The 27,484-nt window shown below is 41.9% G+C and overlaps 1 protein-coding gene across 1 annotated transcript; it reads right to left on the bottom strand.

Moving 5' to 3' along the window:
• Positions 1–1,292: 1,292 nt before the first annotated feature.
• On the bottom strand, positions 1,293–27,260 carry LOC130205335 (E3 ubiquitin-protein ligase UHRF2-like). Its single transcript, XM_056432629.1, has 16 exons — positions 26,944–27,260; positions 19,620–19,997; positions 18,075–18,394; positions 10,636–10,854; positions 10,303–10,412; positions 9,989–10,175; positions 9,613–9,736; positions 7,848–7,955; positions 7,515–7,619; positions 7,300–7,406; positions 6,947–7,109; positions 6,643–6,780; positions 6,292–6,523; positions 5,931–6,079; positions 5,466–5,564; positions 1,293–5,376 (listed from the first exon to the last, which is right to left on the bottom strand). The coding sequence occupies exons 1-16, from the start codon at positions 27,094–27,096 to the stop codon at positions 5,230–5,232; spliced, it is 2,739 nt and encodes a 912-aa protein (XP_056288604.1). The 5' UTR covers positions 27,097–27,260; the 3' UTR covers positions 1,293–5,229.
• Between the last annotated feature and the right edge of the window lie 224 nt (positions 27,261–27,484).

The following is a 27,484-nucleotide window of genomic DNA, read 5'->3' as shown; positions in this document are numbered from 1 at the left end:
TACACTTATCACATTATCTGTGTTCTACATAATATGAAAGTTATTAATGTACATCCTCACTTAAAGCTTAATGTCCCCTGGTCATACTGTACCTAGTATCCAACATGAGTATTCTGTGCACTAAAGAGCAGCAGGCTGTCATCCAGCACGTGTGTTCTGTCTTTACACCACCAGGGGGCGCTACAGGACACCGAACCACACATGACGGTTCAATCACTGAGTTTAAAATCGGTGTAAAATGTGCAGTTATATAAGCAGTTATGCCTGGCCTCAGAAAGCCTGAACTACAGTAAGAACTAAGGGATCAGAATAAGTCTTTTAATTTAGGTTTTAGTCTGTGAGCAGACCGTGTAGGACAGGTGGTGTCAGCTTAGACAACGTCAATCAGGATGATAAGGACAGTAGACAGGTGACCTCATGTTATTTCCAACATGGCTGTGCCCACTTTGGTCCAATCAGAAGGAATAACTCAAAACACCTGTGTGGGTGAGCAGGGCCTCAAGCGAAGGCAGAAGCAACACCTGGTTCTCTTGATTGGGCAAAATTCTCCTTTTTTTCACAGCAGCCATTTTGACTTGTGGGAAAAGCAAATAACAGTAGCGATTGGTTTTGTTGAATTCAAGCGTCCCAGTAAGTCCTGACACTTTGAGCCAGCATGCACAATACCAGGACCCTGAAACTGAAGCAGAGAATTGGAATCCACCCATCATTTATTCATTTTATTTATTTACACCCTGGAACATGTTAAAATAGTCCGTAAAAAAGGGCTATTGTTGTTCAATTATTCAGAAAAGACTAAACTGACTATAATTAGTACAACTTGATTTGTGATGAGTCCTCTGCTGTTGATCTGCTTTGTTTTCTGCTACTTTTTGACTTAAGATAGTGATCAAGTGTTCATTTAAGGCCTGAAAAGCTTTTCATTTTACTTTTACTTTTCCAATATTGATGTAACGTATCCATGGAACAACAATAAAGGAAAAACAAATCCTAGGTATCAAACAAAAAAGTCTGCAACCAGCAGGTTCATGGAAAATATGATATAAAAAGATCACCTTGCTAATCAAAAAATGGAAACAGAAAAATATATTAAAATGTTATTCTCCATTTTATATGAAAACACAATAATTACTTGGCCTATATCAAAGAGCTGGGAATAAATTAATTGATTAATTAATTGACAACTTGGATCATTTCTGAATCTGATTTTTTTTCAATATACCGATATCATATTTTACAGTGGAAAAAAAGTATTTAGCCTCATGTCATCTGTAAAATAAAAGACAAAAAGAGAAGGTTTTTTTTGGAATCCAAATATTTAATAGTTACATATCAAGTATTATGACATGTATAAAATTTCAGATCACAATATGAAGCAATGAAACTCCTCAGACTGGCATATGCTGTAAATGTTTGAGGTCGCCACATAAAAATGACTAATGATTAAAATAGAAGAGAAGCAACTAAAATGGTAGAAAAATGGCATACAGACATAGATAATAGTAAGCATTCTAGGAAAATTAAATGCAACTTTTCAAACGTTTTTCTTCAATAGAGTGCAATAAAAATAAAAACAACACAGCACTGAAGCCAAGCGTCCACAAGACGTCTAAAAAGTGTTAGTACTGTAGGTTCACGGAGGGCAGAGGACAGCGGGGAGAGGGGAGAGGGAGGCAAGCAGAGAAAGAAACAAGGGCTATTTATTAGCTTGCTGGTCAACGCAGGGAGAAAATAATCTTGGAACAAGATTGACCAACAGTGGAAGTAATGCACATCACAGTTAGCTTTAAAGACCATAGAAGCATTTGTACTTGCATGTTGTTGATAAAAAGAGAACAAAATCCTGAATGATTGAACAGAAAACAAAGACGTCACCACGAACAGAGAAACAGCCGGCCGATGAAAGGGCACCTGAAGGTCAACGGAGCTACTGATGTGTGCAGCAGCTTGTTGTCGGTCATTGTGTCAGCGCTAAACTAAACATGGCTACGCCTCAAAGTTACAGGTGAACGGGAGGGTGTCAATGAACGAAGGCTGCATTTAACCACAAGAACGACTCACGTGTTGAAACCATTTCAGATGCATTAGCTGCTGAGTCCAGATCCCAGATCAGTGCAGACACTGTGCTGCTGTTTTTGCGTTAGGTGCTATCAGACCTGCCAACCCATGACATTTTAGTACCGTATCAGCACTATAAAAGATGTAAATCTGTGTCAGCCGCTGAAGATAGAAACGCCCATTTTTAACTTGGGCTGTGTAATATTATATATGTATAATATATGTGATGGTGTGTCAGATCGAACAGTTAAGTTTCTTGATTTATGCAATTTATGTGAAGCGTCCGAGTGCGTTTCAAAGACATGAAGGTGGAAGTTTCTCATTGGTGAGGCTGAATCTACTGGATGGTAACTTATAATACAAGTTAAGCATAGAAAATAGTGTTTACGGATAACTTTTGGTTTGTATCCAATTCACAGCTGCCGTTTGTATTTTCATGTTAGACCTGATGATTTTCTTCTTCTTTTTTAGGATGAATCCACACAGATCTTGCCCTCTTAAACTTGACTGATGATTGACATGTGAAAACATTCACCTCTGTCCAACTATTGTGGGCAGAAAACTCATCAAACCACAAAAAACAACATCACAATCCCAGACCAAGACGACTACTTTTACCTGTTACTCTGTGTCATCATCATTAAACACATGACAGAGTAAACTCTCTCCTTGGAGCCAACTGTCTGTGTCAAGGATTCTGCTCCTGTATTTACGTATTTCAGATCGACATATTCGCACAGCCAACAATCAGACCCGATCTCCTCTAAAATGTTTGCTGACTTTCTGCCGTTTCAGATTTAAAGTTCCAACTATAGGGTGCAGTAATGGACATCATTTAAACTTTATCTGGCACACTACCATATTTGTTTGTGTTTTCAGTGCAGTTTGTTGGTTTGTTTGTCAGCAGCAGGCACGTGCACAGATAGAGCCCTAGTGGTGCTCAAGCACCAGCCCTTTTGCCCTGGATGAGAAAAGTGCCGTTTTTGCTGGAGCCCACTTTTTTTATTCATCAGTATTTAAGAATAAAAGTTACTCTTTCTGTCATCAAGTCCCCCCAAATGTGTTTTAATATCCGACGGGGCATTTATCTGAGAACTTCGCCCCGTCTGTGCTCTCCAAGTGCTCTTCTAGTTCATATATTCAGTGTTATGTTGTGTGCAAGTGTACTGAAACTTATTACCCATTGAAACATCCAATAGGGTATTCACAAAACTACTGTGTCCTTTTCCTCTACACCAGTGTCTATGAAACATGAACTCCAATATGCACTATTGAAAACCTGTAATAATATTGAAAAGTGCCATGTTGGGATGGGTATTGTTTCCATTTTTCAGTCCTAGTGTCGAATTTGAAGTACGAACGAAACCTTTTTGATACTCAACTTTGAGGAATATCAACCTTTTTTCCCCATTTAACAAAAGAATTTCTCAACTATTAAACGTGATCGAAATACAAGCAACCCTACAAGATCTTTGCTGAAATAAAATTATCAATAAAAATGTGAGTGTATCCAATGCAACCTTTTGCTGCTTCACATCTTTTGATAGTCTGGCACTCCGACCCTACAGGTGGACCAACAGAAGAGTGGTCACACAGTGTATTTCTATCAAGCTTCTATAGTAACCTGTATAATGGGGGAACCACTGCACATATTGGCCTCTGAGCCTCTGATGGTGTGACTCCACATCACTATCATGTCGGTTGGAAAACTCTCTGTCAGGGAATAGAAGTCAGGGGCCTTTACTTAACAACAAATAACTCACTGTGAGGCAATCACTCATCAGACTAATGTTTAAAAACAAAGGAGAAGCAGATCGTCTTGCAGAGATGAATATCTGCTGAGCACAAAATATGCCAACCATCTTTGTGGGAAGTGCTGCTTGATTGTGGTTGCTTGGTAACACCAGCGAAGCCCACAGTGTTACGAGAACAAACACATCGCAGGTGATCTGCATGTACACCTTCATTTTCCATGACATCGTTGGAGTATTTCTGAGTATTTTCTATTCAACAAATGAATAGGAATTCAATATTTTTCCTATATCATTTGAATAGTGTCAAGAGGTTTACGAGAGGTATCTGTGTTTGTTCATCTTGAATGTATTCTGCCTGCTTAGAAATGGAAACAAAAAAGTGCCTTGCCAAAGAAGGATGATCATTTGGAATGGTTTAATTTTAGGCGTGATTACTCATCACTTTATTTTAAGAAGATTTTCAAGATATTTGCCTGTGACCTGCTCTACAGCCTCATGTCTTTGGTATGTTTATGAAGATTTGACTCCACATACAATCTGGGAGAGTTGTGCCTGTTGATCATTGCTGCAAGACATGAGCTATTCTAAGGTGTAACAATCCCATTATTCCACGGGACATTAGCAGCTAGCAGAATGCTAGCATGTGCACCAGATAAACCTGCATAAGTGCGTAAAAGTTTTTTAAAAAACAGTGTGCACTTTCCTACTTTTAACTTTTAGCATTTAAGGCCAACTCCCATGACCTCGTGGCTCATTCTGAATAATGTGCAGGGAGTGTTATGTCCCGTTGTATCTAAATCGCTGTATTAAATGAGCAACATAATTTGAGTTAGATACTGCACTTATATAAAGCAGCTAAGATAATTTTTTAGACGGTGTAAATACATACATGGCACACAAAAATGCTTCTAGGTTGGCAGGAGCGAGGCTGATTTCATGATATTCCCAGGAAAGAATTTGCACTCAGACAAAGTGCCGTATGTCAATGAATAGAACCAGTGAAGAACACAGTGGAGGGGAAACCAAGAGAAGCAAGCTCATCTTCAGGTGGCTAGTGGGTGTGAATCGGGGCTCCTTTTGTGCGTTTGTGTGCGTTTCTGGGGTTCAGGAGTAGCGCAGATAATAAATGTTCTTGGTTGAATTTCAGGCTGGTGATGGAGACAGTCTCGGTTTAACAGATGAGGTCAGTTCCTACTGAGGTTGTTTGTGTATGAATGATTGTGTACATAAATGGCTGTATATGCAATATACATTTGCCCGTGGGTAAGTACAGGATGTGTGCGCAATGCATTTCAAAGTGGAGCTCTAGTCACTTGACGGTATACGCGGGTGCACAGAATGGATGCTCATGTGCGTGTGTGTGTGCGTGTGTGTGTGTGTGTGTGTACGTGGTCTGCTTATGAATGTGATTTCTCCCTCATCGGCCCTTGCTGTAGCCGGGATAGAACTGGTCCAGCAGCACCTGGAGCGTCCCGTTTTGGGACATGGCGTAGTCTTTGCCCAAGTCGTGACGGCAGGCGGGGCAGGTGAACACCTGTGCTCGGAACGACCGCTGTAGACAAGTCTGAGGAGAGAGGACGGCAGGAGGAAGTCACACACAAGCACAGGGACCCTCAGCACTGCTGGTTGCAAACGCATCCCGGCAGGACGCACCTTGCAGACATTGTGTGAGCAGGCGGTGGTGACGGGTTTGAAGGCCAGCTCCTGGCAGCACACGCACATAAAGAGCGGCTCCATCTTCTGCAGGAAATTCTTCATCGAGGAATATAGTTTGAAAAAGGAAGCAAGGAAAAAACAGAAACATATGGATATAAGAATTTCTAAGCAAGAAGGTTTTTGAAATATCTCGGTGATCTTTCTTGGCCATTTTAACTTCCATGCGTTGTGCTCATGTCAGTTCGCAGGTTAGATATCTTATGAGCTGCACGGCTTCACACCCAACAGGATGTAAACCTGCAAATGTCAGTTTGATGGAGTGAGAAGCTCGTGTGACCCTTACGCTCTCAAATCACGACAAGCGTTTGAGTTGGACTTTGGACCTTCAATGAGTTTGAGAGGCTGCTGCGTGAACACTTGAGGAGTCTGAGGTGTGTTTGAGTGCACGACTGGGATTCATACTTGTCCCTCTTTAAGGTATCCCATGGCTTCATCCCAGAGCTTCTTGTTGGCTGTGTCCTCCCGGATCAACTGCTGCTGCTGCTCCGACAGCTTGAACGTCTCCTCTATCTTCACCCTTTTAGAGGGAGGCTCTGCCGCTGGTGACGACTCTGCCGAAGACCAACAAATAAGACTGAAAAAGGCTCTTTCTCTTGGAGAATAAAAGACAACAATGGAAATTAACTTCTACAATAGGTTTGGGGGAAATAAAACTGTGGTGGATCGCAAATATTTCCAAACTATCTTTCAAGAAGTGAGCTGCTCACGCCGTCGTCGACACTTTGTCTCACCAGCTTTGAGACTCATCTGTAAAATCACCCACCGCTCTCTCTGGTTGTGTTCTGCTCTCCATTACTCTGTGGGTCCTCTTCTTCCACACTTGTCATGGGCTGCTCGTCTTCATCTTCCTCGTCGTACTCTTCTTTGTCCTTGAGCTTGCGTCTCCGTGGCCTCCCCCTCCCAGGGGAGTGCTTAGACCGGCCACCGCGACCAGGCCGGGCACCGGCCTCCTTCTTTGTTTTGTTAGCCATGGCCGCCAAGTAGCCGGGCGGGTACTACGGACAACGGCAAACATTCAAACACATGACGCACAACTATCTTGCATGAAGCATTGAGATGCGTGAGATGATATCTGCCGGGTGTTTACATACTGCTGATACAGTCGCAGTCTAACCTGAACACAAAGATCCAGTTTTTTGATCCTCTCCAGTCCTTCAGGTGTCCACGGTGCTGGTTCTAGATCGTCCCGTCTCAGAAGGTACCGCCACACGAGGTAACCGCACTTTCCAATCTCTGGCCAGTACTTAACCACCTACATTTACACATAAACCAGAATAAGTTTAAATACTGCCGGCCTACATTCCTGACATTTTACGAGAACGCTGGTGCCAGTCCATATTTGTAATGGCGGCTTTGTTTTAAGTGGCTTTACGTGAAGTAAGTGAATTACAAAGAAAAACCAAGATGCTTGTCTTCACCTTGTAAATACCATCATAGCGGTTTCCCTCCTCAGGAGCGTATTTGCTGATGCGTCGACCTTTGGAACTGCGCACCACTCTCACCGGCTTCCCAGCCCGCCAGTTCCTGGACTCCGCCCCGTCTTTGTCATTCAGAGGTGCATCGCAGTTTGAGGCCAACGCTCTGTTAGAGAGTTATAGACAAGATATCATGATGTTCGTCAAGTCTGACTAAGTATTAAGGTGTTATGAATAAGACGGTATCTAATGATAAGACTTGTATCGTTTTAGCTATCTTCTCATCAAGTTATCTTTAAAAAACCTGTAGAAAAACCTGTAAAAAAACCTGTTGGCTTTCCATTCAAGTGCTGTACCTGTTCATGTGTGTCAGGGTCTGGTCAAACGAGTGCTCTCCGATCCGTTTGTTTCCTGAGAGGTCACGACCCCCACTGCCTGTGTAGGTGAACTCATCTCCCCGATCCTACAGAAAGGTCATGGTGACCAGAACAATATGATTATGTCAAATCCACCAACTTCTCACATCACGCAAATGAATACACATTTGGTCAAAAAAATACAAATAACCCACCACTTCGTCCTCAAAGCCCCCGGCCAACACCAGCGAATAAGAGCCATCGTTACTGCGCCCGTGGATACCGCCAACATGCGGCCTGTGAACTCCTGCCTCACTCACCTGAAGTGTTAGTAAGGTAAAGAAAAACAGCCGAGCAGGCAAAAATCCATTGATGATATGGCCAGTGATAAATCAAATATTTACTAATATTCTGACAATGCAATCCATAATGTCCTAATACCGACGGTAGAGGGTATTATGAGACATGGGAGAATAAACTGATAATTTTTCCTTTCAGTTTTTATATTTAATCTTATTTATTTGTAATACACCGTCCAAACAGCTTACCTGAACTCTGAATTTCCAGGTGGTTCCAACAGGAACGCCGGGAATGGGTCCATAGTGGTTGGATGGAACAATTGTGCATTCCTTGGTGCGCCCCACACAGGCCATACCCTGCAATTACATCAAGAAAGACAACAAAGACTTTAAGCTGCACGCATATTCACACAATTAAATGTCCGCCAGTGCAAATGCCTTTAGATCCCTTTTGAAGATCGTTTATGAGCAGAGCGGCTGCTGTGTTTTACTTTCAGAAGTCATCTTAATCCCGTTTATGAGGTACACAGGATTTTAAATGTGAGAAGACAAAGACAATTATTTTATTTTAAGGGTTATAAAATTGCAATAATGATAAATGCGAGAATAAATGCTGTGTGAGCACTTAAATGTGCCCAAACACACACGCGGGGCTGTTTTCAATCAGTCCGTAGAGGAAGGGAGCATTCTGGTATGGAAACAAGTTATTTTCCATTGGCAGTTCTAAGTCATGTTAATGGCATTGTTCACATTGCACCATGGAGCCGAGCGCCAGGGAGACAGGCCGGATGGAAACGAGCCACGTAATATCTCAACACGCTGCCATGAGACTCTGAGGAGATTATAACAGCAAGTTTTAAAATATGTTTTAAAATACATGTCAGCTGAGTTAATCTTCGTTTCCCCCAACGAAGAAGCCAAAGTGTAAATTTGACCACAATAAAACTAAAGCGTTCATTAGTCATGCTGTGGTTATTTGAGAAGAGTTTGATCATCAATAACCCATCATACTAATGTTGGCATTTGCTTAAAGTGCTAGGATCAAATCACCGTATTAATAAACTCCGGGAGCTTAATCCAACATTATGCAGATATAAAGTATTGTTGCCCAAAATCTGATGGTTTGATTTGAGAGATTCGGTGTACAGAGCTACAAAGAGGTACACATAAAACCCTTCACATTAAACAAACCCTTTTCATCAAGAACAACACAACACAGTGAGCAGATTACTGACCGACACTAAATATAAATCACAGAAAAGATACATTAAAGAAGAAAAAACGTTTGCAGCAAGTGAATGGAGTAAAACTGTGTGTGATGCACTAATAATGCACTGAATGGATGAATCAGTTCATGAATGGCTTGCAGTACCTGCTGCTGATGTGACTATAATAACTATATGTTACTGCTAGTATAATTTAAGTGGAATAACTTTGTTTATTTACAGCTCTGGGAGATGATTTTATAAACAGCAACATTTATGTAGAAGTATTATTCACTACAAAATGCAATAAAAGTAGGAGGTCTACTTCTTCTTCTTCTACTTCTTTTAAGTCACTGTGTGTTTTGAACACTCAAATAGCAATTTGGTAAGTAAACACATTTAGCTTTTCAAAAACTCATGATTATCATGTATTGATTGCTTGCAGCAAGTGTTACAGTGCCAATGTGAATTGTAAAAAATAAAACTGTTCTATCTCTTGATCAAGAGCATGTTCTCTTGTATGTAAGGTTCAGCCTACATACAGGAGATTGGAGCATTTTTCTATTATTTTGGCATTTCGATTTTGGACGATTTCTTTTGTTGACACAAACGGCTTTTTCATACACGTCCTCTGCTCCTCCGAGACAATCTGAAGCACAATCACATGCCTTTTCTCTGGCTTACTGTTATAATTTACTTTTTTTCTGAAAGCATCGCAGTCCACCTGGTATCTCTGTGTGTGTGTGTGTGTGTCTGATTGTGTGTGTGTATGTGTGTGTGTGTGTACTTTTGGTGCCCTTGGCGCTCACCTTTCCCCAGTCCCTTTGACTCTCAGTTGTTGCTGAAGGCATCTTGGCTTTCTTCTTGCTGGCTTTGAGCTTCTCTCCTGCCTTCACAACCTCACTGGTGTCGTTCTTACAGGTGGGACAGTACCTGAAAAAATGAGAGAGAATTATTTCTGTGGACATATTCAGTAAAAAAATCATTTCAGTTTGGCAGAGAATGAGCTGAAGCCACTGCATTAGATTAACTCACACCTGTATTATGTCATTATGTTGATTTTAACCTCAATCACTAATTAATTACTGCACTTCAGCTCATGCCGAAAACCATTCATCAACCTTTTTAAATAGATTGTGAAGCGCATGATATTGTGGTTAATTGCTGAGCTACACTCTCTCTCACCAGTCCTCATCATCTGGGATGGTGGCCAGCGGCGGGTTGAGGCAGTAGATGTGGAACGCCATGTTACACTCGTCACACAGCAGCTGCATGTGAGCATCCTGCTTCCCGCCACACACACAGCAGGAGCAGAAGCGACACTCTGCTTCAGGGTCAGCCTTGCAGTGCTTACACTCGGGCCCGCTCTTCCCTAGAAGAAGGATACATTCATACGCACACTTGGTCTTGAGGTATGTTGCTCTGAAATATACCAGCGGAATCAATCGCGGACATGTTTCGACGCTATTTTCACTGCGTGTGTTTGGGCGGGTGCGTACTTTTAAATTGTCCATCTGAAGCTGAGAGGGCACGAGCTCCTGGGGTCTCCACCTGGTAAATTTCATCCAGAAAATGAACTTTACAATCCCCGATGAGGTCTCCAGGACCCCTGGATGGGAGAGAGGAAATGAGAGAGAGCTCAAGAAAAGAAAATATGGGAGAGGACGATGAAAAGACGTGTTACAGAGAGACGGCGGGAAACATTCGACTTTATTTTGCTAAGCAACAAAAACAATAATTGTCCAAGCCGATGTTCTAAAAAGGAAAATAAAGCCGTTATCATCCCCCATCGCCAACACGTCGCCCTCCCACCTAAGAAGGAAGATCCTCACCCCAGGAGGATCTTGACTCTGAGCTCCTTGTTGGTGCGGGAAGGTTGGTTGAGGGTCTGAACCTCGGCGTCAAACCAGAAGCCCCTCTCCTCTGGCGTCTCCATATTGTAGTTGACCATCACACGCATGCCCACCTGGAGGTCATCCCACCGCAGAAGGGTCCTGGCGCGTGGTCTCACATCCACCGGTCGCATCTCCACCACACCGTTCTCTGGGTAGCTGGAGGAGAAAGAAGAGGAGAGAGAAGGAAGGGGGGTTAGGGTGTATGAAATCGTCGTGCCTGCTGTCATCACCTTGGTTTTCACATTGCAGTCTTCTCGACTCAGAATATAGTGGTTTGGAGATTAATGGTTACAGACACGTGGTGAATTTCTTTTTATTGAAATTGAATGTGTGCACATAAATATGTTTCACTTAGCCCACATTAAAGTGTTTCATGTCGTTGGTGAAGTGTTGCATGGTTGTTTTGATTTTCTTTTGCTTCCTTATTAATAATTTTTTTCCAGCTTTAACATTTTTATTTGTGAGTTTCCTTATGGCCCTTCTTGGCCAGATGAATGGTTAATTTTTACTTTATTTTTTTTAATTATTATGCATTCTTACTTTTGAAGGTCATATTTCTGTAAAAATACCTAAATAAAATATCAAGTTTAAAAATAAAGAAAAGAAAGTATTCACTTCTTTATACATAAGCTACATGGGCCATGAGGGTTGAGCTACCATCTTTTTTTATGTTGAAAGTGTCAAACCGTGAGAAACAAATTCAACAGTGTAACAAAATATTCTCAGCAAAAAGCAGCAACACATGGATGTGAATAAAAGCTATTTAACAGCTCAATGCATGAATTAACATACTGTTCCAATGATAAGCAATAAAGGCCTCTGTGCAGGAATATGCAAGTCCATGCAAGTTCACACGGGCACAGAGGGGAAAAACTGTAATACATTGCACAGAAAAGCCAAACGCTAACATTACAGACCTACAGGACTGTCTCAGAAAATTAGAATATTGTGATAAAGTTCTTTATTTTCTGTAATGCAATTAAAAAAACAAAAATGTCATGCATTCTGGATTCATTACAAATCAACTGAAATATCGCAAGCCTTTTATTCTTTTAATATTGCTGATTATTTTTTACAGCTTAAGAAAACTCTAAAATCCTATCTCATAAAATTTTAATATTTCCTCAGACCAAGTAAAAAAAAAGATTTATAACAGCTGAGTGTTTGTCAAGGCTCAGGAAACCCTTGCAGGTGTTTCGAGTTAATTAGACAATTCAAGTGATTTGTTTAATACCCTACTAGTATACTTTTTCATGATATTCTAATATTTAGAGATAGGATATTTGAGTTTTCTTAAGCTGTAAGCCATAATCAGCAATAAATCAGAATAAAAGGCTTGCAATATTTCAGTTGATTTGTAATGAATCCAGAATGCATGACATTTTTGTTTTTTTAATTGCATTCCAGAAAATAAAGAACTTCATCACAATATTCTAATTTTCTGAGACAGTCCTGTATATCCGTTTGCTCAAAATTAAGTTCTGCCCAAAATGATGCTCTTTTATTAGTTTGAATTGCTTCAAGGTTCAAGCACACTTAAACACAAGGCCAATGATTTAAATTGACACCAGTTCTACACAAATTCAACCGATACGACCCTCAACGTGCTGTTTTTAAACTTTGGGTTTTAAACGGATTAAACAAGTGAGCTTTAGAGGTGTGAGAAGGCAGATGTTGTTACATTTGGACAGAGCCCATCCAAGCCAGCCCGTTCCCCCTTTTTTCTCTGTGCTAAGGCTAGCTTCATATTGACCATACAGACATTAGTGGTATGAACTCATAATGTGTGTGTGTGTGTTTCTGATTGTAAAAAGGGTGTTTGCTTTTTAAATGTTTGATATCCAGAAGGAAAACCTTAGAACATTCTGTGAACTCTAAATATTCCTTCTTCTAAAGAAGATCTGAACAAGTGTGAAATGTCTTCTTGTCGAGCAAACTTGGAGCGGAGGAGGTACGAGGTTAATTGTGCGGGCTTCCTGCCTGCCGATCATCATTAACTGTAAGGACCAGGCCAGACTCGGAGATGAAATAACAGCGTGCTTGCTTGTTTGCCAATAGATGGAATTATGCTCACAGATGAACAATGCGTTCGCCCTGGAGTTTAACTACACAACAGCCTGCGCGCTCAGCTCCATTCACACAGCTGGAAATAGAGAATAGTGTGCATGAGCGAGCACTTCCTGTGTGTTTATGTGTTTAAAGGAAAGATGAGGCTAAAATGGGTACATTTTCAGACAGACTGCACAAAACCAATGATTGTATCCAGGCCAATTATACACCACTTATGCTTTACTTTCTTTCCGACAAGACGATGCTGCATATCTTAAGCCATTGTAAATGGCCAGAAGAGGCCCCACAGAGGCAGACTGTAAAAGTAGCACACAGCTAGCGTACTCCTAGGAAGAGGAGGCTGGGGCACAGTGCAGGGATTTCCTTTTTTAGGCCCAAGGGATTACTGAGGTTTTGGGTCGGGTAGGTTGTGGGTGGGGGACAACACAACCACACACACAGACCCACACTAACATACACGTATGTATCTACACACATGCGAGCGCACACACAGCCAAGGAATATCAACTTTGGAGCACAATGGGACTCAGCATGAACAGAAGGGGAACACAGAGCAACACAAGTACCAGAGTTTTAAGACCACACAAGCTCCCCCTCCCTGTACTCTGGCACAATATGTGAGACAATGAGCATCCACCAACGGAGGCCCACGATGAATTAATAACACTATAAAATAAAATACGACAAGCTGAAACATCTTCCAATGCCTGATGAGATATGAAATATATCACATTTCATTATGTCATTGAGAAGGTTTAGGGTATTTAATTCCTTTTATGCTCAAGTAAAAGGCAACAGAATCACATAATGGATGCATTACAATCATATTAATGCTGAAACATTACTGTTCATTTCCAGACTCGGCTCAATTAAACAGATTCAAAACAATGACTGCTATTTTTGGCCAAAATACAACTGCAAACTACATGTGAGTCCAGGCCAGAGATCTACAACGACCAGAAGAACGGAACAACAAGAGCCATCAGTGCTTCATCATACTGCCCACGGGAGGCTACTTTTTATGGACGATGCTTTCAAGGTCCCATCTGACCTGAATGTCCCTTAAACAGTTTCTGGATGATTCTAAAATGCTAAAATAACAAAGCAATACACATTCTGCTTTTGAATGAAACAAATCCACATTGCTCCTTTTATGAATTTAAAGTTGTATTTATAAGCAAAAAAGGTAATCTTGTGCAATTAAATACACCACGGTGTTGCTGCTACCAGTAGTTTATGGTGGTTTGAGGATGATTTCCTAGTTTTAAATGATCAAATCTGCAGCAAATCATCTTTGCATCCAAACAAAAGGATTTATTTTCAGAAAAAAAGTTCCCTTATTACAAATATTATAAATATTCATGTGTTGATAATTCTCAAATATGATGCAAACTATCAAGCCTCAAATATACCCGTGACAAGTAAAACACATCCTCTTCTGATCCTTCTTAAGATTTATTTTTACATATAAGGATATACTGCATTCTTTGGAGAAAAAAAAACCCAGAGTAAGAACATGAGCTGCACATCTGAGTGAATGCAATCAAACATTGAAGCGTCAGTGTTAAATCTCCACACAGCGAGCTGACTCTCCGCCTACGCTGTCACAGTGGTTAAACCCAGAGCCTAGTATGAAGAGGAAAACGTCCCCGCCGTTGTGGGAGGAAGGAAGAACAAGAATAACACGACAACACGGTTATCAATCCCTCGTGGAACTGCAAAGTAGAAAACCTAGTCCATCAGTCGTGAAATTGAGATCACATTTATCTACAGAGGAGCTCTCACAGCCTCTTCTGTTAAGAAACCATCATTAGCAAATTGCGTGCTTCGCCGAGGTTCCTGTAAAGAGGGAGAAAGGCAATTTCCTGATAAGCAGCCGAGTTAGAAATACTCTCACACTAAACAAGCTAAATATAATTGCTTCAACAGTAGTCAGGCGAAGAGACTGTGCTCTCTCTTAACCTCGGCTTTGTTAGTAATTAAGGCCACAATGTGAAACTGCTACTACTTTATAAAGATATATCTACATTTCTTATAATCTTAGGATGACACATTTTAAAGTCCAGTCATGTGACATGACATCAGAAGACAATTTCAGGTATTAAAAGGGACAATTTGCTGATTTACAATCTGAATCCTATTATTCTAATGGCACACCGGGAATCTCTCCAACTCGCTCCAAATCCTATTTCCCCCAAATCCACATAAGCGAACATGACCTGTGGGCATTACCTAACTGCAGAATACACTCTCATACAACGAGGAGCACGAGAGTCTGACCGAAGTGTGTCCCTGCTGTCCTGGAGGCGGCCCCGGTGGACAGTCGGCTAACATGGGAGGATCGTCATCTGACTCACCGGGAGCTAGAGATGCTCATTCGGTCACTCTCTTTCTACAGCGGACATCCACCCTACTGCGCCATCAACACCTCCACAGCACACATCCATGCATTGCTTATCTTGTTTCGTATATCACTTGTTCATTTGAGTTTAGCATAATTTAATAAATGATGTTGGTTTTAAGTACAACCTTGTGCAGACTCCCTCCTTGTCACATTCCCTGAGCCAGATTGTGTTTCCCAAACCTGTTTGTTCAGGATCAATCTCGTCTTGGTGTGACGGAGGAGGCTGGATTATTGTGCCGGTTGACCGATCTGGTTTTGTTTCCCTTGTGGTCGGGTGATGCTGAACTGAGGCAGGGGGAGGGGGACAGATGCAAGTGGGTTCTGGTATTCAGCATTTTAACTGGGATTATTGTGGGTGTCACGCAATTTGGAGGGCGTCGCAGATATAATAACTTCATGGTAAGAACAATCTGATGATTTATTTTGGATTTTACAAAGAAATACTTTATTTGTACATATAAAAAATATTTTGTATGTAGTTTTTTCAAAAAAATTGGTTAATAAAGCCATTATGTGTTGAACCTAAAATATCTTATAATTGCATGTATGAAAGTCAGTGTGATAACTGTGTGAAAGTAGAAAACAGAACAGGTGTTACTAATTACATTAACGGCAGCAGACCTTTGAACTGAAGCAGCTAAATTAATTACACCTGTGCTTTTCCAAAGTAATAGTATACTCAACTGCATATTATTACATATGTGCATATCTTCACATACAATATGATAGTACCAATTTCCAGCTCGTATTTTGGCACTCCTAGAAATAAAGATGGAAAGTCTCTCAACTTATCCCTGCTAATAAAAACATCTCAGATAAGAGCGGGCTGGTATATCCACTGCATATATGTTGATCCTGGCTAATTAGAAAACATTTAAGAAGCACTTAAGCCTCTCTTTTAAGCACAACCTTCCCAAAACACTAGTTTTAGTTTACACAGCTTCCTATCAAGCGAATTAAAAAACAATCTGGATCCTAGGTGCAGAGATCCAGATGGCAAAAGGCTTTTTTCGCCACAGACATTCTAACTTCTTGTAGTTAAAGCACAGGTGTTACTAATAACATTAACAATGGCTACCTTATAATCAGATGTCCAGTAAACCACGACAGTGAGCCAGCATGCACAATACCAGAACCCTGAAAGCGAAGCAGCTGAATGGAATTAAATCAGCTGTTATTATATATGTTTATTCTATCGGCTTTGGCAAATTGATTGGCTTTGCGGCACCATTTTAAAAAAACAGTACGACCGTTTTCTATTTGCATGTAACAAATATAACAGTCTACTTGAAAGCCACATGAACATACATTATATTTTATGTCCATATTTATAACTCTTTCCACAGAGAATCTTAAGCATATGTTTAGCTCGGCCAAGATGTAACCATGAAACCGTATCTAAGAGTCTTGTTATGGAGCGACACACACACGCGTGAGCGCGCACAAGCACGCCATCTCAGTTCCTGCTCGCAGCAGAGGGGAGAATTCTCCCCGCATATCCCTGATTTTGTGGCTCTTTGTGTTCTGTAGAAATGATGTCCAGACCAGCGTCATGTAAAAAACATGGCAGTTCATTTTTTAGGGCGGGTTTTCAATTCTCAGGCTATGCATGCAGGTGATTAATGTGTGTGTGTGTGCGCGCGTGTGTGTGTGTGTGTGTGTGCGTGTGTTCTCTGGCAAACACAATTATGGAAGGAACCAGGAGAGGGATACTACGCATTTAGTAGAACGCTAAATGAATCACGCCGCACTAAAACAGAAAGCTGACGATTTAGATTTTTTGTTTTTGCAGCAGCGGCTTCTCAGACGCACACAACAACTGGGGTTGTATTTGGTAAAAATGCAAATCACATATTTCTGTGGCATCCTGTTTAAAACTGCTGTGGAACCTTTGTTGTCATTCACATCTCGCTCTCGCTCCCTTTCCTGCCTCTCATGACTGTCACATCACATAAAGCAAATGACGAACGTTCACCGAAAACAACAAACGGAATTAAGCGAACAAATCCTTTAATAATTCAAACCGCTGAATTGAAATAAAAAGGGGACACTAAATGGCATATTTGGATGGTTCCTGCAGGAACACTACCGTCCTGTTGAATAAGAGAAAACAATCCCAATAACAGGGATTTGGAAAAGAGTCGAATGGGAATGATGTCACACATCTACTGCTCAACAACCCTTGATGCCGTTTCTCTGGCACAGAAACACACAAACACACACACACACACACGTAAAGGCACATATTAGGGTAGACGCAGCAAGGAGGCTATGTCTCACCGGTGGGATGTTCACAGCAATTACAGACAAAGCTGAAGGAGGCAAGCAAAGAAGTAATGCTCCTGAGAACTCGCGAGTTACCATGGAAACATCGGCTTCTGAATGAATTTGCTGGAAAAGCAGAGTGCAAGAGATAGTCCAAATTGTAGCACTAACTGCAAAAAAAATAAAAACCTCTCTCCATCCTCTGAACTGCCAGGAGAAAGCAGGGACTGCCATTCCCAATGGGCCGAAACGCCTTTAGTGATGACAGATACACACACACACACCTTGAGTAAATGTTTGGTGGAAATGTTTTGTTATCTAGAATGCCACACAAGAGCAGCACGCGCAAATACATATTCAACATTGGCATAACTGGCAAGAAGGAAACCCTATTTTCTGCTTCATGCAAAGAAGAAGGCGCTCATCGCATTTCCTATTTGAGCCACAGGACTGCACATCCCAATCCTAAACACCATTTTTTCATCCAGAATGATTTTTTACCGGAGCAAAATGTCGCCGCACTGACACCGCGCAGATGTCTGCTAAAAGACCTGTGCTGATGCGATTGTTATCACTGCAAACACAATCGGCTCAGTCGCAGCAGGAATATTCTCCAGCAAAATGAGGCGTCACTTACTCGTCATATTTAATGTGGTAAATGACGTCCTCTTCTCTCTCCTTGGTCTCTGTCGCTGCTGTAGAGTCCGTTTGAGAGGTGGAGGCTCCTTTACTCTCAGGGCTTAACACAACATTATTCCTGTGACTGTCTGTGGCTTGGCCCTGGCTGTGGGCCTGTCCCGGATCGGCCTCCAGCTTTCCATTAGTCCTTTTTGGTGGCCGACCCACCTTTCCCTTCGTGGGCGTTATCTGTCCTTTTGGAACGCGTGTCACATTTTCGAGGCAGGCTTCGAACCAGGCACCAATGCTGACGTCCCTGCAGTCCACCAGCTCATTAATCTGAGAAGACAAAAAGACACAAAATAACACCAGTTCTCTTTTGAACCCGTTTTTCAGTTGTTCAAAGAAACACGGCATGTTTTTAAGCTATTTGCTACGAAACTTTAAATCATTATAAAGAGTAATGTATTTTTTGGGGGGGGGGGGATTCCTATAGTTGTCAATGCGGCAGGATAATCAATGTTATGACTTGATTGGATAAAAGTCCTTAACAGTCAGTTCTTTCCCCTCACCGTCACATAATAACACGGGTATTTTTGTAGTGTCTAGTCTCTGCAAATTAATTTAGTTGACGACTAACATAAACTACTACCAATAGCATCCTGGAACTTAAGAGATGCATTATTGAAATAAATGTCATCTATGGCACTATTTGTGTTCTTCTGTGAAAACCACATCAAATATGCCAGAGTCGTAAGTGAATGTGTAAAGCCTTTAGAGGCATGTGACCTTGATATCCAGTGAAGCGGCACAATTTTCAACTCATCTACTTCGCTACAGTATATTGATCTTCGTGCATGCTGGTCTTTTGGCATAAAAAATAATACAGTTTTATTAATATAATTCTCAGACAGGTGGGTCAGCCGGCCTGCAAAGCTCAGTAGAGTAGACTCATCAATGTTTGGGCTTTGACTGCAGTCTGTTTACAATCTGTAAATTGGGTGGTGAGAGAGTTGTAAATTCCTGTTTTTTGTGTGTGGTCTGTGTGCTTGTCGTTCGTCCTAATGAATTCAAGGCATGTCGGGTATCTGCTCTAAACACAGAGCAGTTTAATAGTGAGAATGGAAGAATGTATTCGGCTGGAATACTTAACAGTCCAAGGTGCTACATCACAAGACTACTCTTGTAAAAAAAGTAGAAAACTATAATTGTATATGTGTTGGTCCTTTGACTTGTTATGTTCAGAATCACACTATTTCACACTGCGGTTTAGTATTAAATACAGATCCATAACAAGGTATAAAACATCGTCTGCTAAAGCATGAACACTCAAGTACTAAATGAAGCTAAATTACACCAAAAACACATTATTTTACTCAACATCCAATACAGAAATTAAGTGGCCTGGGGATTTACAGGGTGCTTTGGCTTTTTCAACACAAGATAATAAAGACTAAAGAAGCTCTTGCTGTGACTTGGCTTGTGGGGCATTAAATGCCCTGTCAGACCAGTTTAATGCAAAACCTTACTGATTCTTCCCAAATATAAACACCGTCATCCTCACCTTGTACACACCAATTCCTCTGTCGACTAGTGTGTTTCTGCTGGATGTGGGCGGTTGGGTGTCCGGCGCGGGAGTCGAGGACTTGAACCCATTTTTGGTACTGGTAGCGCTGGTGTCCGGCTTGGTTTCGTTAACAGTGCTGGTAGTGATGCTGCTACTGTCATTGTCTATATTGGTGGAGGTTTCCATAGCAGCGGGGCAAGCGGGGGTCGGGGAGTTGTGGCTTTCTGACCTGGCGTCAGAGGGGGGGTCTGAACTACAGGCCACACCAGAGGAGTCCTTGGTGGCGTCCGGAGGGTCGGTCTGTGAGCGAATCAGCAGCTGGATGATATCATTGAGTCCCACGTTGTAGTCAAACAGTGTCTGTCCATCTTCCATCTAAAGAGATGAACATTTTAAAAAACAGTGACGTGAATGAATCGACAGCCTTACAGTTGCAAAAAACTATCACGGTACTGTATGTTGTGCTGCAACACACACTATTTGTACAAACCACATTCGTCTTCAAATGGCCTGTTCTCATTTCTAGACATAACCCCCATAAGTAGTCTGTATATCTTAATATTAATTACATTTAAAAGCTCTAACACATTTTGAATAACTAACCATCACACTATTGATTGGATCAATACTTGTATTATAGTTTACCAAGGCATCTATTTGCCCAAAGATGGTGTATTTGAACAATTGCACAAATATTCATCAAATAATCTTTCATTCTGTTTTTTTCCCAATTTTCTTTCCTAATAATAGATCATGTGGTATGAAAGGAAGACCGCTGTGTAACGGACTGCCCTCAGACCAAATACAGCCGGCTGCTTGTCAAGGACAAACAAAGAACACAGAAGACCACATTGAGCACAGTGAGAGAAACACATTATGTATTGCTCCTCTACTCCCCAGCTTACAGAGGACACTCAAATACACACAGCACTTCAATAACTCCACATGCCTTTAAACGCAACAGTGGTGTTTAAATGCGTCGCTTCGGGGTCCACAGCAACAACATATGCCGTGTTCTCAAACGAGCCCATGTGAATAAATGCACAGAACTGTGCATCCAAGTGAACTTCTGCACATGTTTTTTTTAATGTATTATTTAGGGAGAAACAGTGGAATAATTGGCACTTGTGATCGTTAAGCTTTTACTGCTGATCAACGCATTTGTATTGGTTTACATTTCCTGTCCAATGGAAATGGAAGTGAACTGCAGCTTCACACACTGGTTTTAGAAATAAAAGAAAGAAATAAAAGAAAGAAACGAATGCATGAATTTAAGTGATGGGAGAAAGAAATGACTGGGTTGCTATGACAACCAAAAGAGAGAAACCCCCCACCCCCATGAACCTGAATCATGTACACAATCTCTGTCGACACCAACCCACCACCACCACCACCACCATCACCAGCGCCACCATTTCAGGCAGCGCAGTTTACGAGCATCAGAAAGCTGTTCCCCCAAAATGCAAAGGCTCTTGAAGGAATGGCGAGGGCCCATTGGAGCACCGTATTTAATCTACGACCAAAAGATCCTCAGTACAGCTACTGCCTGAGGAACGGAGCGTATAGCAGGCCCACCAACTCAATACAGACATCAGCGATTCATTTCAACCCCACAAGCCCATTGTGCTGGGGAGGCAAGCATGGCCGCCACTCTAACTCGCGCTCCCTTCTCTTCTTCGTTATTTAACAGCGAGGAAGAGAGCGGTTGGAGGCGTAGCAGAAAAGCAGTAGAGGGAGCAAGTGCAATTTCCCCATCCCTCCCAGTTTTTAATAGTCTCATGAAATTTAGATCAGAGGAGCAGCGGTGCAAACACAGCCGTACGGTGGAGGCTGTATACTCACCTGTCTGTTTTTCTATGGTCGTCTAACTCAGCATTTCTTTGTCCGTCCTTCTGCCTAAACTCTCTCTCTCTGTGATTTAGCCTCAGGAATTGTCTGCTCTGTCTTTTGCGACTCAATATTTAAGAAAAGCGAGGCAAACAAACACACAAACAGACAACATCCTACAGACTGTACGATGGCTGGTAGGACCCGCAGCACTGGGGAGATGGACGGAGAACTACGCAGACAGACCAGAGGCTCACAGCGACACACAGTAGAATTCCATTCACCGCACAAAACCACATAAATGATATCAAAGCCGTGCCCGCTTTCCACAGCGCCTTCTTTGTGTGATCAGCCTCTCACTGCGAGGTGCGACAGCGCTGACATCAGTAATAACCAGCTGAATAATCCCTCAAACAAAGAGCCACCATCTAAACGGGCAATATCAGAAAGAAGGCGTGATATATTCATGGAGGTCACGGTCTCTTTCACAGAAATATTGTCTTGTTGACTTTCTGTCCCGTGTCGGACGAATAACATCAAAGATATGCCATTTTCTCCATAGTCATAAATAATGCATATTGATCAGAAAAACACAGTCTGGTATCTTCATCGTGGGGCTCTGTGATTTGTGTGTTTTCAGAGAGAGACCCGAGCACACTTCTCAACAAAGCTTTTGACAAACCAAAGACAATACACTTGAACCTTTCTCGAAAGGCTCAAAGAAATCAGTCAAAAATCCTCAGCATGGCAATGCTATGTGTGTGTGTGTGTGTGTGTGGATGCGTCACATTGTCGAGTGAAATAAAATTAACACCTATAATGTCTCTGTTTGGACAGGGAGTCTTTCAAATACTAATTTCTTGTTGCGACAGAAACCAAAGTGTAATGTCAAAAAAAAAGTCAAACAAAGACAAGACAAAGACCTGTGGCTGTGAGATACTTTAAAAACCTACTGAGATGTCCAACGACATATGGCTTTACCTCACACTAACTGTTTCATACCAGCCAACACAAATGTGTTCATAATATGATAACACTGCAGCCAATATTACATATCACGGAGTAGAAACTGCAGGTGATTTGTCCCTAACATTGCATTTTATTATTGTACCAAGCTGTCACACAGGATCTGGGCTAAATGCGAGGCTCTAAAAGCACTTTAAACTAACTAAGCAACACCTACGTATCTATGGCGGCATAGCATTGAGAGAATACATTAAGACATTACATTTAATAGTGTTGCCTAGTTCTAACAAGAGGCGTAAGTACGTGAAAGCCCAAGCCGGACCTACGCTGCTGGCGGAGAGGAAATGTCATACCGGCTGAGGCCGGCCATCCGGACCCTTTACTCCTACACGATTTCTTCATCGCCCTCGACTCCGCCCACAGGCAGTCTTTGCAAAGAGCTGAGCCAAATAGGTCAGATTTCCAAAAACAATGAAATGGGGTGTGTCTGTGTGCATGCCATCGAGCAAACTTCGGCTCTTTTATCCCTTATCCATGCCCAAAGTCAACCTTTCTCCCAAAAGCTCCACTCCTAATTAGCACAAATGACCAGGAAAGGTGACAAATGTTGCTTTTTGCTTCCGTTTGAAGCTCTTTTCATGACTTGAATTGAGTTCCTACACTTGAATTATGAACCCCGTCTTTTTTAACCGTACAGCTTTGACCCAGTTGTATTACCACTATTGAGTTTGCCATATAGACAACAATCTTGTCCTTGTTTGTTTGTTTTGTTCAACAACTGATTATAGTTGCATTGTTTTGGATTGGTTATGAAACGACCAAAATGTTATTGTTGTAGGTTTATTTCCTGCAAACATAAGTGACTTAGAAACCCAAATGCAAGAAATGTGAGACTATTGGGGAGTGGGTACATTAACCTGGGCAGTCCTCCAGTAATCTGAGCTGTTAAACTCTACAATAAAAGGGCAGGGTATTTACAAGGCAGATGTAAGAGCGGACAGTTAACAGGTTGGACATTTAACAGCTACGCAAGCTTAAGCTTCTATGAGAAGGTGTGGCAAAACTTTAAAAACATGTGGGAGTGTCTTTAGTGCCTCTCCTCTTTGTCTTTGCTCTCTGTCCGGCCTATCTGTCGGAGAAGGGTGTGACTGTGTGCATGCATGGCTGCAGCCAACTCCACATCCCCTGAAATTCTGTGTGGAATTCTGCAGCTTGGCAATGCTCAAAGAAAACCCATCAATCGAGGAGCCACAACATCAATGCATGTATAATCAAATTGTAACGATATCTATCTAGGTCACAGCGACTGTCTGCGTGAAAGGAGGCGAGCCAAGACAGCTTTCCTCCAGCCCAACAATAGGCAACAGTGGAGGACAGGACAACCATTTGAACATGTTGCTGCCCCAGCAGGAGAAGAAACACGAGCGAGCTCCAGACTTGTATTTGAAGCACACAGACGCAGCACAAGTTGAGCTCTAAACTATTTCATAAACTGAATAAACCGGTTTTTTTTTTTTTATAGTAAATGAGAAGTCTACCACAAAAGTGATCGTGGGCGTTGAGCCGCAAGGACAGTGGAAGGTGTTGCGTGTGCGTGTGCGTGTGTCTGTCCGCTCGTGAATGCGAGTGATATGAGACGCCGCTCGAAGTGAAACAGACACACAACGAGGAGGGCACAGGCAAATTGCAAAACCCATAAAAAAACAAACAGAGGCAAAGTTGTGTGGCTGCTGGCGTGAGACCCTTCTGAGTCAAGGGCAAGCATGACTTTGAACTGGAGAGGCAGCGAGAGGGAAAAACAAGACGCCATTTTGGGAAGGAATTAGACTGAGTTATTCTGCCACAAGTCTGAATCCTAACAGAGCGCGGGCGAGTGTGCCGTACGCTACGTGTCTCTGGCTCATTCCACGCATTACTCCGCGTATGGAAATCCCCGAATTAACCCGTCCCACTTATTTTCGTGTGAAATTAATGAAGTCCAGGATTTACTCCACAGGCCTTTGCAACCACAGCTCCAACAGCACACGACAAGTCCAGCATGCAAGACAGATGAGTCATCTTTAATCAGGCAAACGTAGATTAGCTGTATTGTGACTATGACTGTTAATGAACAATCTTGCTTTGTTGATTTTAGAGAAATTGTTATAAAATAAATTATTAAGTGCCAAGTAATCCATGGGGTTTTGACCCCAAAAAAACACATATGCTGTAGACTACAGTAATAAATCCATGAGCATTCTCTGAATTAAAATCTCTCTAAACACTAGAAGTATTTTCTTCCTCTCCATTTTGCAGCGCATTCAGCATTCAGAGCGAGAAGCTCAACCCATTGTGGCCCGAGAGACTTTAATGCTCTTGAATGTGACTTCATTATCTTTTACTTACACAACAGGAAGTCGGTTGGATAACTTCGACGTGCTGAAGACCATTTACTAAGGAATGTCTTGGTGTATCATACTGACACATGAATGAAGGAAAGTGTGACTAAACGTAAACAATGTGAGATCAACACATCATGTGGGCTGTGTGGTTCCTGGGGCTTATCTGCCTGGTTGAGTCACACTCTGTTAATTTCAGCTTTGTGATGCTATGCTTTAATACTAAATAAATCATGGCACCAGTGTCCTGTCAGCAGTGCTTCTGCTTATTACTGAACAGCAGCTGGTACAGTAAAGGCTTTCACTAACCCGTCACACATTTCACTCACTGATATGGTGGGTCTCTCTCTTACATGTGGATTCTTGTATACTTTGTGTTCACATATCGGAACTGACGGCACTTAAATAGCTGAATGAAACAGAATTATATACTGAATTAACTCTTGTCATAGTACAGCACTACATGTAAGGGTGCAGGAAATAAACTACAGGCGTTGAGCCTGCAATGCACGCTGCAATGCGCCATGACACACAAACACATGTGTGAATGTCAGGATTGCAGATTACATTCTTCATAGCCTCATCTTCCCCAGCTGCTGGCATTTAATGATATTAAACTTGCCTCAAACACTTTGTGAGAGAGAGACCAAGTACACTGACATCTGTTCACAGTAACATATTAATCATTATTCAGTAATAAATGGAGCACCGCTGATTTAAAAAAAAAATTGGCTGCAATGAGTCATATTGTAGTATGTAGAAAGATATTTGTGTTGAAATTGTAATAAACTACCAAAGACTACGAACACTGATGATTTATGACGTAAAATAAAAAAACTGTTTAATACATTCTAACCGAAAACAATCTAATTAAATATTTTAAAAAGGTGGGGGTGGGTATAAGGACAAAAACAAGACTGTACAGTCTAATTATCAAAACATTAAAAAGATATTGATACTACATATCTTGCATAATAATATATACTATTTAGATAGATAGATAGATATATAATTTATTAATCCCCAAGGGGAAATTTACAAAGTGTCGATATGATCTTAGGTATAAACTATTGAGCATTATGTCAGGCCACACCACTGGTGTAATCAGACATGTACAGTAAACCCATAACACATTGAATTGTTGGTGGAGTCGTTCAGCAGATATCTAAAAAAAATGATGTATGGGGCTAAATGTAACAGAGAGATACAAACATGTTTGCAAGATGTCATCGTGATTGCCCATTATTGATATAAATAATATCACATTGTTGTTATAGTTAGAATGTAGCTATTAATATATCGTGAACCACTGCCTTTATCATGTGGTACTGAAGTAAAACTTCATATTTGAAAATGTCCTGGGTGAAATACAAAACGTGCCCAGGAAGCATGAAACTCATCCTCCTGAATCGGTGTGTTATAAAGCATGTGGACTACTGAATTATAAGGATATTAGAAGGCAGGTAACCATCGTTACAGTCCATCCTCACTGTACAGTGTGCGTCCTGTAGTGACGCCAGGGTGTAAACACTACACTTGCTTTTTAGATTGTGAGGGCACGTGGAGTCACGAGTCCCCTCCTCTCTCAAATTATCATTAACATCATCATAACACACCACATGCACGAGCCTGGCGGCATGCAGGCAAGTTAAAAACGCAAAAGAAGAAAAGCGCAATTTGATAAATATGTGGGGAGGGTGGCGGATACATGTGTAAATCAATTCGGTTTTAACGGGAGCTCGTCGGTGAGGGATCCGCGCTGGTTGTTTACACTGCGCTACTTTGGTTTGCATGTGGAAGCAGAGGGCGATGTTCTCTTTTCTATGTAAACAAACATGTCTGGCGGTGAGACATTTGTTGCTTGCAGGGTTTCCTCAGCGCGAACCCAAACAATGCAACACGGTTCCGTTATATGAGCACCCGTCTGCGTGGTATCGCAGATGTTCCCGGGGGGGGGGGGCTTGCACACAGCGCGTACCCCGGGCTCTTGCGCAACAACTATTGGCGAATTCCTATCAAAACAGGAAGCTCGCATGGGTCCGAAACGGCTCAGAATCCAAAGGACCACTCACTCTCCAGCAGCACGAAACCCTCCCAAAACATCAAAAACAGACTGTTGCATAACGGGGTGACACACGCGTTATGTTTACCTGCTTTCCTCGATAGAATAGGCGCTGCTGTTGTGGGCTTACACTGAAGATGTCCTGTATTTTCGCCCGTAAAGACTCAATTTTGGTCAATCTAGAAAGATCCTCCACGGTTCGCGTCTCCTTTCCGTCTATAGTGCGAACCTGGATCCACATTGTTGCACCGCCCTGTTCAGCCTCAAATAAATAGCAGATGAAGCAGTATTTCGGATGAAAGGACGGTTTTCCTGTGGTAAAATGAGATAGAATTGACAAATATTCAGGGCTCCATTGCGTTTTCCGCTGCAGAGGTAACGTCGGACTGGCTCGCGCAGGAGGTGTCTCGCATGAGGTCGCGGCGCCAAGCAAATCTCGCGAAATAACGTTCAAGCGAGCACAGCTTGCAGTTAAAGGCGCAGCTCTCCTTTTAGTGGAAAACAAGCCACACGCCTGGTCTGAAGGCCTCCGCCGTACAGCTGTAGGCAGCTAGTACAGGGGTGCTACTTATCAATATATACTGTGTACATGTGTAAGACATGGTTATTTATGTATGGTGTGTTCTTTC

This window comes from Pseudoliparis swirei, chromosome 15 (assembly GCF_029220125.1).
Source record: "Pseudoliparis swirei isolate HS2019 ecotype Mariana Trench chromosome 15, NWPU_hadal_v1, whole genome shotgun sequence".
Classification (NCBI taxonomy): domain Eukaryota; kingdom Metazoa; phylum Chordata; class Actinopteri; order Perciformes; family Liparidae; genus Pseudoliparis; species Pseudoliparis swirei.
Note: the sequence above shows the minus strand (reverse complement) of the source record. Positions and strands in the feature narration are given on the sequence as shown.